Raw genomic sequence first — 12,180 nt, forward strand, 5'->3', positions numbered from 1 at the left:
ATGGCTAAAAAGTATCAGTTTTGCATCTTTGAAGACTGACTTCTATTGATTGATTTTCAAATACTTGAATTCACTTGAGAATACATTTCCATGGCAGTGAACGAGACGGCATTTCAGATTTCTTCCTCTTGTATCAGCTTCAGGCTGCTCCAGGGCTTTGAGTCCAAGTTGGAGTGCAGAGTAAAACTAAGATTATAATGCATCTGAGCTCTTGTAGCCTCTGGTAGTAAAAGTGGGCATTTTGCTGTAAAAGACCATTTTTATCACACTATTTCTGTCTACTTGTTTAGTTGTTAACAGTACATTAATTTATGAATCATTCAGCCACTTGTACATAACATGCAGATTTCGAGTAAACAAACCTGGCTTCATTCCTGTCCCTTCAGTTTTGCTGTGTTTCCCACCCACCGTTTTCACTTTCCCACATGTGTGCACCCACAAGATGGCCACTCTCATGCAGAATGCTGGCCTACTGAACGCTTTCATTCCCTTCCAATAAGCTGGTATCAAGGTGGAAGAAAGAGAAGTTAAAAATGAAGTAAACCTTTCTTTAAAGTATGTGGACTTTGTTTTCTGCCCTTCTCCTGAAGTTCTTAAGTTGGTTTTTTGTTTTTTGTTTTCAGAAATACAGATTTCTTTGTTGAAATGACGTTTAAGTTAATCCCTTGCTATCTTACTCATAAAACTTTTCAAAATTAATTGAGGATATAAAATGTCTGGACTAAAATCCAAAAATGTACAGGATTTGAGTAAAGTCTGACTACTGTACGTTATATACATTAAATTATTCCATGAAAGAACACTGAGAAATTGTACTCTAAACACATTTTTATTCAATAAAAGCAACTTTATTTCTTTATTTTTCCACAATAATTCATGCAGTTTTTGACTCCTCACCCTCTTCCACCTCACACTCCCTACAATTCCTCTTCAGTTGTGGCCATTTCTTCCTATATAAAGATAAGTTTTTTTGTCAAGTTTATGACAGAAACCACAACAAATTGTGGACATGTGGCTAAAATTTATGCTTCTTTGGGTTTAATAGAAAATACGGAAAGAATATTAGGAAATACAATCCAACCAAAAAGATATCTATCTTGTTTTTGACTATGGGAATGAAGAAGAAAGGACAGGAACTAGGAGTAACAGAATGTTAGTATTTTAGACCAGAATAAACACCCAAGAGTGAGATTTGTTTCTGAATTAAGTTCTATGCTTAAAAATATGTTGACTGTGTATCCATGCCTGAGCTGTTTGTCTGAGCTGAGGGCCAGTGTGGCTGACTTGGCTTCTCTTTTCCTTCTGTTTCTTGTCTTTTTCTCACCTTGCAACTCTTTTTTAGTAGGGTTGTGTCTAAATGCTTTTGTGGCTTCCTTTTTTTTTAAGCTGCTAATTTTGATAATTTGAAAAACAAAACTTACGTCTTTAAGGATGACTTTAAACAAGCCGGCTATGGAAAGCGAAGGAACAGATGTCTCTTGGAGATGCTATTGAGTTTTTGCACTTAGAGCAAAAGGAGTTGTGACTATTCTTTATACAGTCTAATTTATTAGCTTTTTAAAAACACTGCAGAGACATCATTTCATTGATTACAGTTGATTACAATTGAAGGAACATTTCAGTTATTTTACCATTAGTTTTTAAAATAATCATCTACTACATCTGTTGTTACAAAGAATGTTTATAAACTGTTTTACGTTGATGTATTTGAATTGTGTGTATTTTGGGGATTTGTTTCAGTTTCGAAATGAGAATCACTTTTATGAACTTTTAATAGGTTTACTTCAAGTCAAACTTGTTGATTGATGGCTGTCTTGCAATCATATACATTACTCCAGCTTAGTAGACTGGACATTATTAATAAACTTGTATCAAGCAGGCATGCTGTAGGTGGCACATGAAATGAGCAATATTGGTTTTCATTCTTTAAGGAGTTGCCTTAAAAATGTACATTCTTTTTTATAGAGGTTAAAATATAATTTTATTTGAACTCAGTTATTCTCTCTTTAAATTTTTATTTATTGATCTGAAAGAGAGACATCGCTGTGTTGTCCCATATATTCATGCACTCACTGGTGGATTCTTGTGTGTTCCCTGACAGGGCGTCAGATCTGCAACCTTGGTGTATGGGGACAATACCCTTAACCAACTGAGGAGGGGGGTTGTTTTTATTTGTAATATTCTGAAGAGTAATTTTCAGTAAAAGCTTAGTTTTCTTTCCCATTTGCTAATTAATCACTTTTATTTTAGAGGAAAATTTGTTTTCAGACTGAATATTCCTAAGAGTTGTATTTTTGTGTATGTGAACATCTTAATTATGTGCATACTATGGATCACTTTTCAACAGGAACTTAGGGCTATATGTTACAAAGAATAATTTAATATCAATAGTTATTTACTAAAAGTGTTGTTTGTAATAATCCCACACAAATTATCTGATTTCGACATAGTGGGGGTAATATAGGGAGTTAGAGAAAAATAGGAAGAAATTCTGGGTTTGAATGAAATTACAGTTATTGTTTTTCCCTTGCAAAAGAAAATTCTGAAAACATTTGCTAGTTTGTTTATATTGTAAATGACAGCATAAAAGTCTGAGTATGTGACTATCTGATGAACTGCTTTATGTGTATTTGTGAAGCATTTGGAAAATTTTAAATTCTTTCAATATTTGTGCATTGCTCTCACAGGACTTATGTCACATTTAATGCCGTTAGCATTCATCTCTTTGTAGAAGTATTGCAGTCAGAACTGTTGAGATCTGTGTTATTTTCAAACATTATTGTTATGACTAGGAATGAAGAGGCACTGGTATACCAGTGTCTTGGTGTGCACCAGTGCGAGGGGTCTGCCTGTAGCTAACGGGACTTGCTTTATTAGAAGCAGGTTTCACTTAGCGCCTCCTCAAGCATGTGCTTTAATCATTTATGAATTTTACTGCTTAGATTAGGTCACAGTATCAAATCTCCTTATACAGATGATCTTCCCTTCATTGAGTAAATTTTGGGGGAAATATTTTTAACATGATTTAAGAAAAATAATTCCGCTTGCGCTGGAGGCAGGAAAAAAGAAAAAGGCCAAGTAGCTTGTATAGGTTACTCAGAGAAAAACTTAATTTGGAGAGTTACTTAATTATTTATATATATATATATATATATATATATGAAGCTATTTACACAAATTTAATCATATTTACATTCTGTTCTTAACTTTGTACCTCACTTAATAACATTTCTTGCTTTCTTACCATAGTACAGAAACAGCTCCATCTCATTCTTTTTAATAGCTGCGTAGTATTCCATTGTGTGGTTATATACTGTAGCTATGATTTTGACACACACAACTAGCTGACAGTTTTCACAATAAAAGTGGAGTTCTATGAGGCACCTTAGGGGGTCATGAGTTAGTATGTAACTAGAATTGGAAGTTAGAAAATACCACTATAGATTAGGAACTCAGATTTATAAAATACATATTCCTCTCCAGGATAAACACATTAGTTATTTTATATAATATTATTAACTTAGGTAAGTGCATTCATGCTAAAGAAATGAAAAGTAGATTTAATGGAAAAAATACTGCAAATACAAGAAAAGTTGAAAGTACTCTCTGATACTTGCAAGTGTTTCAAATTCTTTAAAAAGACTGAAACAAGCCCTACACTGAGCATGCTGCTGTTGTCCTGGCAGGTGAATGGGCTGAACCGCTTAGGAATCTAGAACTTCTTTTTCATGAGCGATAGTTTTCTTGAGAAGCATAAAAGTCAGATCAGGAGTGATCTCCCTTTGCCCTGTTGATTATTGGTTTGGCAGGTTCCTGGAAAGGGGAGGCAAATGTGAGCATCCAAGCATCTCGTATAAAATACCTCAGATTTTTCTATTTGAGTGTTTGCAAAGATTTTTTTCTCTAAAATGTGTAATATAAACCATTTGTGTATGCATGGTTATGAGATCCAATTGACATTTTGTGTTGTTTAAATAATATGCTTCGTGTCAGATTGCAAATAGTTTGGGTTAATACTTTTGTAAAATTTAGGGAAATAAACACGTGAAAATTTAACCCTTATAATCTGGAAACATGAGAGTAATTTATGCCAGTAAATTATTTCATATACTGTTTGCTAGATAGTGTCTACTTTAGTCACTGTGATATCATTTTTGGAAGCGTTGTGACCAAATCATGGCTAAGAAGTTCATTAGTCTTTTTAAACTATCGCTGTTAATCCTGGCCGGTATGGCTCGGTTGGAGTACCATCCCGTAGGTCACAGGTGTTCAATTCCCGGTCTGGGCACATGCTTGGGTTGCGGGTTTAGTCCCATTCAAAGGCACTTACAAGAGGCAACCAATTGATGTTTCTCTCTTGCATGGATGTTTCTCTTCCTCCCTTCCCTTCTCTCTAGAATCAATGAGTATGTCCTCTGGGGAGGATACTAAATAAATAAGTACTAAAATGAAATAAACTGTAGCTGTTAGAATCACTTTCCCCCAAAAAGTAAATATGCCTTTTTTCTATGTAAAATGAATTACATGAATATTTGCTTCTGCTTAAATTTTCTTTCTCAGCTTTGACTACAGCTGTATTCCCTGAAGAATGTTTGATAATCAAAAATAACTGATTCTGTTGGACAGATATCTGCTTCTGGATTATTTTATTTTGAAGATTATTTTTATTTCTGATTATTTTATTGTGTCATTTGCCAGCAAATTAAATGTGTTCCCAAAATAATTTGAACTATATGGACTTTCGTACTTAAATTTGTCAGTTCTTTAAATTGCATTCAGTTTTTGCCTGAATGTGTGAAGGATGGTTTTTCTTTTGTAAGATTTGTTTTCAGCTTGTTTTTGGTAGTAGTTTCTGTCATGATATCCTAATTGGCAGCCACTGTTGGGCAGACACTTACCAGTGTACATATTATTACAGAGTTAATTTTTGACACTTAAAAATGCTTATTGTTTAGAGAGTGACAGATGAAAGGAGACGTGGAGCCCGTGGTCCTTGCCAGTGTTTGGGGAGGGTAGGGTCAGCTGGAGTGCCAGTGTTCTGAATACGTTTTTAGGACTTTGTGTTTCTCCTGCATTGTGAGGGAGAACTCTTGTATGGGGGGATTTTTGTCTATTATATCTTAATTTTACCCCATTTCCCAAAATTATTATATGAAAATTTATACAACTTAGAGATTTCTACTTATTTTATGTTGATTCAGAGCAGTGTCTGAAAGGTTACTTGGTTTAAAGTTCTGTCCGTGTCCCATAGTCAAAGTTCCTTTGCCCCCAGTGGGAAAACTATGAATGGTAGCTGTTTGCTCCTACACCTGTGGACTGTGGAGGCACCTGAGGGTATAGAGTATGGTTCGGTGTTTCCAGGGAGAGGTTGGAAGGAATTTGTTAGTTTTGGGGAAGTCTTATTAAAAAGACATTTTGTATCATTGGGACAACCTTTCTAATCCAAGGGATAAAGGAAAACTGCTGTCTTTATTGTGTCCCTACGCCAGAAAGCCTCTCTGCCTGTGACTTTCAAAGGTCAGCCGCTTCAAGTCTGGTTGGGTCTTGCTTGTGTTGAATTTCAGCCAGCAAGTCCCCAGCATACAGGAGAATTTGGGATTTTTCTCCCTCCCTCATTTCTTCTGTGTTTGTTCAGTGTAAACAGTTCCTGTCGTAGAAACATAGACAAATATAGCAGAGAATGCTTTTCTGGAAGAAGAATGCTCCCTGAGCATTTTTAAACCATTTTTGGGAAGAATTGATCTTTCTGTGTAGTTCAGACAGACTGAAAGAGAGGGAGGCTGTTGCTGTAAATTGAAGTGACATCATGTGTATTGCCCCCATTGATCCTCTCTTCGTCTCCAGCCAGGATGAAAGGAAATGGCATCAGGGAGGAAGCAGCTTCGTTTAGGCACAGATCCCAGAGTGATAATGGGGTAATAATAGAACTCACGCCACTGTCAGTTGGAGGCTGCATTAGTCTCAGGCTCCGTCCCGCCTGGGAGCCTCTCAGAGACTTCCTTCGTGTCTGCATCACGCCAGCTGGACCTTGAGGGACTGCCCTCCTTTGCTCTTGGAGGCATGCAGAAGTGGAGCTCAGACTTTCATATGTACCCAGCTCCTTGTATTGGGGCCTCCCTGTGCAAGGTCAGTAGTGAGACGCGTCTGTGACATTTCCTATAGGAGGTGAGCTGGCCTTTTCTGGTCCTGCTAATGGAAGGGCCTGAGTTGCATGGGTGGTCCTCTGGGGAGCCAGGAGTGAGTGATGTCCCCATGACAGCAGTAAGAGGCTTGTGGAAGAGTCAGGGTTTTTTCTTTGTGCTGCTTGTAGACTGGGAGGGTGGGTTTGGAAAATCTGTATTTTTTTCCAAGAGTCTGTATAGAAACTTTAAAAACCATTCAGAGTTGTGTGGCTTGCTTCAGCTCTTAAATTGACTGGGCGAAATTACCAGGTAGACTTTCCTTTTTCTTTGTAAATTTCTGGGTTGTTAGTCCTCCATGTTTAGACCAAGAATCCAGACCTCTAAATTTTTAACAAATATCTTTTGTATTTTCTGACCTCCTTTAGCACTTTGTGGCTTTGTTTTTGTTGTTGTTGTTGTTGTTGTTGTTTGTATTTAAGTTTTACAGTGTTGTGAAGTTCTCAGTTTCCAGCACCCACGTGACTTCAGCACCCCATAGCCTTATTTTGTCTGAGTTTTGGGGCACATGCATTTTAAAAATAACAACCTGGTTTCCGTATGGAAACAAATAATAACTCTGTCATGAATTCCCTGTGTGTGCAAAGGAAAGGACTTTCTCTTCCTGTCACTCTCAAGCTATGGCTGTGAGCACTTTTAAGCCCTCAGAAATAAAGGCGGGTTCTTTTTATAATGTTCGAAGGAGCTGCTTTCTGATGAGATAATGCTCTGAAACATGTGCTGTATTTTTCTTAATCCTCCAAAGTATGACTAAAGCCATGTTTGTCTCTCAGTACTGCTGTATTAAACACAGTTGGCCTACAAGTCACGTGAAATTTAATTTGCTTTCTGTGAGGGAGGGGTGGAGCGACCCACACACAACACCTCCCGTGGCCGCCATGCCAGCTGCCCAGAGCTGCATGCAAGCACATTTGGAGTGTCTCTCTCAGTTGCTTTGCAAACTTTTGGTTATTACATAGTATATCTTTTTCATCTTAGGGTGGCTTTACTGGGAGTAAATGTTTATTTTACAGAGAGAAATGTACTATATAAAAACAAGCTACTTACCACAATTTGGCTTTAATATCTTCTTTTCAAGGTCTATAATCTCATGTAAAAATTATATAATGTTTACTTACTCATCTGTGAATGAAAGATGCTAAATTAGTTTCTTGTATGTACTAAAATAGAATTAGATCACTGATTTTCTCAACTTTTGTTAAACTACATGTTTCCCTAGAGAGTTATAAGAGTTAGGGAGGGCTGTAGGTTGCTGCTGGAGTGAGAGTCTCCCACAGGCTCATTGGGGAGAGTGGGCCGGACTGACTGACTGACTGATGCACAGAGCATTCTGGAGGAAGGGCCATCCTCACAGCTGCGCCAGCCTGGGGGTTCTGGGCTTCCTCCCCAAAGGAATAGGCCAGCTCTTGCTGCAGAGCAGTCCAGGCACCTCGGTGCCCAGGAGGGAGGCCTGCCTGGCAGGCTGTGTGCACGCCTGCTCTTCACCCCACTCCAATTAGAGTAAATTAAACTTATTTAAAAAACACAAAGGTTTGACTCCCTCCATTCCACCTCAGCTGTCTATCTTCAGTCAGGGGGCTTAGCTTCAAGTATTTTCCCATTGTGTAAAATTAGGACAAAAACTCTCAGGGATCCTTTCTGAAGATCTGTTCTGTTTCTGTGTACGGGTACGTGAACTTTCTGCTGAAAACTCTGAAATGGGTCAAGTACGAATCTAGATATTTTGATAGGTTAACATGTTGGTAATTCTTTAATTTTAAACTGGAGTTGCATTTATTTGTTAAACCCTGTTCGGGTAAGTTGAGGACCAACCTGGCCTTCCTCAGGGGTTTCTTTCCTCTGTGGGTCTCTTTAGTTTAAACCAAATCCCAAATGCAAGTTCTAACAATAGGCCTCTTTGTGAGTGTGGACATATAATAGGGAGATGCTTTTCTTTCTACTCTCCTTCCCTGTAATTCTGCAAATTGTCCAACATGGTTCCTTCTGTTTTTAGTTAGTGAATCAGGCCTCCACCCCAGCCGATGGGTGTTCTGCCTTGTGACAGGCTTGCCATTTCCCGCAGGCTGACTTCCTGCATCCATTGTGGTCTCAGTGTTTAAAATGCTGCCCCGAGCCTGGCAGCTACCAGTTTTGAGAGTGCTTGTCGGGGTGTAGGGCTGGGTGCCCAGGCCAGACCACCTCAGGGTGGGTGCCGTATGGAACATGCTTGGAAAGGGATGGGTTGGGTGGGAAGAGATCCTAATGGGAGAGCAAGGGCAGGCTCTGTTAAGAGGCTGGAGGATAGTCGGGGAGTGACTTAGAGGACTGAGGGAGGGGCCCAGGGAAGACTGAAAGCTTAGCCTCCACCAGGGAAGGACCCCCTTTAGGAACTCAGGGAAGAAAGGTCCAGAAAAGGGAGACTGCAGGGCAAAATGGACAGGAAGGAGAGCCCAGAGCCTGTGGTGGGGCCCCTGTGTACCCACAGGGGAGGGTTCACGGTGTGACTAGGTGAGGAGGTTCTCTGGAAAGTAGTGGCGCTGGATTTGTCCTGTTTTATAAAACAGTAGATTTCTTTTAAAATTATAAAAGTAGGCTTATGTGTCTAAAACTGAAGAAATTAGAAAACTGGCAGGTTTTTTTCTAATTGCTATTCAGTAATTATCTTTAATGCATCTTTTAGGCACAGGACTCCTGTGAAAGGAAGTTGTGCTAGTCGTTCCCTAAGTCCCTGTGGAGGGCTGCTTGGGGCCGTCCAGGTCGTGAGCCTCTGTTTTGGCTGAAGGCACTCGTTTTCCTGTCAGCCTGAGAAGACCCACAGGACTCTTAGATGCATGGAGGGATGTTGTGAAATAAAAATGCCTAAGAATCAAGGGATGTGCTTCTGTGTCTCTGTAGGGGAGTGGGGTTATATGAGACCTTAGAAGGGCGAGGTGAGGACATCAAGAAATGCTCTCTGTGGGGAATGATGCGGTTCGCCCAGTTTCCCACCATGTGCATTCCAGGAAAGTGAGGAGTGGGGGCAAGCAGAATGCACACATGGGGCAACAAAGTAAAAAGGGATAGGGAGAGAACCCAGTGATTTTTTAACTGTCTTTGAGAATAACGGAAAGCAGGGGTAAAAATCTAGGAGTTCTTAGGAATGTTCCATTGGCCTAGTATTGACTTGCAGACTTGCAAGTTTGGGTTTATTGACAGGGATTTTCAGGGCACACGTGGTGAAGGGGAAAAGCTAAATATAGAGAGTAGTGGAATACATAGTAATAATTTTAAAACCTTTATTTTAGAATACATACTTTTCATTTCCTACAAGATGTATCTTAAATGCATTTTTTCCTCCTGTAGTTTGCAAATACTGTCTGTTCCAGGGGCTGAATTAGGCACTGAGGTGCAATAATGAATAAGACATTTTAAGTACTTGAATTTCAAAAATATTTGTCCATAAAATGTTCATTATTTTTGTACCATTTAGAAACACCCTCTTCTCTTTACCCCCCCCCCCCATTTTTTTCACCTGTCCTGTATGGAAACTTAGAAATATGGGTGACTCTGTGTGTAATCATGTTTATAGTATTGTTTAATTTTAATGGAATTACATATAAACCTATAATTTTTATAAGGGAGGGTCTGTGAGACATGGTTCTTGTTTCATTACATGCTCTTTATTTCTTGGTGTACATTTTCAAGGTTCAAGGGGTAAGGAAGGAAATCTGAAATCGGCTTACTTCTGCTAAATTTCCATGCCTAAGACCAGGTGGTTTCTTGAATCTTTGTGTAGGTTAAACGACACAGTCGTTCTGGGTTGCAGACACCTGTTGAAGTACCCAGGTTACTCTGGATTTGCGTCTTTCAGCTCTAAACGGTTGCTTTTGATTTCTTGTAAGCAGAATGGTATTTTCATTGCTCTTTGGTTTTGCCCTCAGCTTCTTCCAGACCAGCTGGTCTTGCTTCTGGAGCATCTCTTGGAGCAGAAGACCCTGAACCCCAGAACTCTGCAAAGCCTTGAAAGGACATACCACCTCCCCCAGCAGGATGCCGAGGTAACCAGGAACACCCTCAGAGTTTAAACAGTAAGGCCCTTGCTGTTATGAAGAATGGTGGCCCCATAGCTTCCCAAACTGTGGGAACTGCTCTTTCCATTAGCAGTGCCCTGTGCTTTGTGCTGTGTGCTGTGAGTGAAGAGCAGTCCTTCCAGCCAAGTGAAGCTGCTCCCCTGGTTGTAGTACCCCACCAGTAAGGGCCCCCGGAATCTGCTTTTACTTGGGCAGTTTGAGATCCTTAGTCCCTCTTATTTTTTAAATCATAAAGGTGGACATAAGTTTCCTAGAGGAATGCAGAGGCAGAGTGGAAGTGCTTTTCAATTGTAAACTCAGGCGGGTCACCTTGTACAGGATGGTGGCGCCGTCCTGCTGCACATTAAGGAAACTTGGCTCAGACGTGTTAGAGCTTCTTGGTTGGATTCAGTTCAGATCGGAAAGGAGCCATGTGTGGCGGAAATGAAAACTAAACCTAACAGCCATAGTTGGAAAAGCAAAATTAGATGCTTGTGGGAAAGCAATAGGATGTGGTTCTTAATATCTTTTAGCTTCTTGTAAAGGTCACAGTGTGAATCCTAAGATGAGTGTCAGAGGGTTTTTATATATGTGGGGGGGATTGACTGGAGAAGGGGAGGTTGGGTAAGGGTGAGCAGTGGTGAAAAAGGAGGGAGAACTGTAACTGAACAACAATAATTAAATAACATGTAAAATATACACTTAATAAATAAAATATTAAATGTTTATTGTATTTTAGTCTTCTTAAGTAAAAATCAAGTACACAATCAAAAATAGAGAAGTTCTTTTATATAAAACTCCTAAAATGCAAGTAAGTTTGATTTGTGTTCAGTTGAAAAGAACTGAACGTTTAAAAATGGCGCAGTTTGATGCAGTGGCAGGCAGGCACGTGTGGCCGCTGAGCATCGAGCTGTGGCTGTTTTCAGTGGTGATGTGCTGTGAGTGTGAAATGCACAGTGGTATAAAGACAAAATATCTCACTAATAATTTCTTCTCATTGATTAAAATGTCAAAATGGTATTTCAGCTACATTGGGTTAAATAATATACTATTGAATTTCACAATCATTAAAATGGAGTAAAGGGAGAAAAAAGCCAGTTTACTATTGGATGAAAAGGTAGCATGGGCATTGTTTTACATTTTAAAAGCTGCATAAATTCAGGAGTTTATTGAAAAGCTTCAGAGAAATCACATGTAGCTTTTTATCCACCTGCACATAGATCAGAAGTACAACTATTGCTGTTTATTTCACTTTTTATATTTTTGTTTATAGGTGTTTCCAAATGCCAGGCTGTTATTTTTAATTGGTGTTTAAAGATGTTTCTATTTATATGCATAGGGTTAAGTTTTAACCAGAGCTGAATACTACTGAAATGCCAGGCCCTTTGACAGGCAGTGGGCAGAAGATGGTGGGGGAGGATCAAAGCAGGCCCAGGCACCTGTCACTCTCTGTCCGGAAGCCACAAGGTGATAGACACTATTTGCTCCCCTTTCTTTTGGCATAAAACACATTGTGTTCTTAGCTTACAGCCCGGCTTAGTTGTTGTGTATAGCCCTTTGAGGCAACAGCAAGTGCAAATGTGTGAGCGTGTTGAATGCTACGATGAGGGTCAGCAAACTTTTTCTGTAAAGAAACGATAGTTAATATTTCATGCTATTTGGTTTCTGCCCCAACTACTCACCTGTGCTGTTGGAGCATGAAAGCTGCCATCGAGACAGCATGTGAGACAATTGCCATCAGACAGCATGTGAGCGAACAGACGATTTCTGTGCTCAATAAAACTGTTTATGGACCCTGAAACTTGAATTTCATGTAATTAATCACGTTTTAAGATAATTCTTTTTGTTTTTGTTATTCCTTCTTCAAACTATTCTAAAACATATACAACACTGTTAGCCGGGGCTGATTTGGTCAGCCCTGTGTGGTATTCCCTGACTCCTGGGTTGGGGTGGGCAGGGGCCAGACCAGGAGG

General features: G+C 39.5%; 1 protein-coding gene across 5 annotated transcripts in view; it reads left to right on the forward strand.

The window, feature by feature from the left end:
* LOC114512547 (aminopeptidase O (putative)) overlaps positions 1-12,180 on the forward strand; it is a 439,198-nt gene that overhangs the window by 401,066 nt on the left and 25,952 nt on the right. For 4 of the 5 annotated variants that reach the window (XR_004902147.1, XM_036021469.1, XM_036021474.1 and 1 more), the window contains one exon: positions 10,079-10,195. The exons of the other annotated variant lie outside the window; for it this stretch is intronic. Coding sequence is in view for 3 of the 4 variants with exons in the window: in XM_036021469.1 (XP_035877362.1) it covers positions 10,079-10,195 (117 nt within the window). In the remaining variant the exon portion in view is untranslated. The remainder of the gene's footprint in view (positions 1-10,078; positions 10,196-12,180) is intronic. 5 annotated transcript variants of the gene reach the window in all.

Source organism: Phyllostomus discolor, chromosome 3 (genome assembly GCF_004126475.2).
Source record: "Phyllostomus discolor isolate MPI-MPIP mPhyDis1 chromosome 3, mPhyDis1.pri.v3, whole genome shotgun sequence".
NCBI classification, from domain to species: Eukaryota; Metazoa; Chordata; class Mammalia; order Chiroptera; family Phyllostomidae; genus Phyllostomus; species Phyllostomus discolor.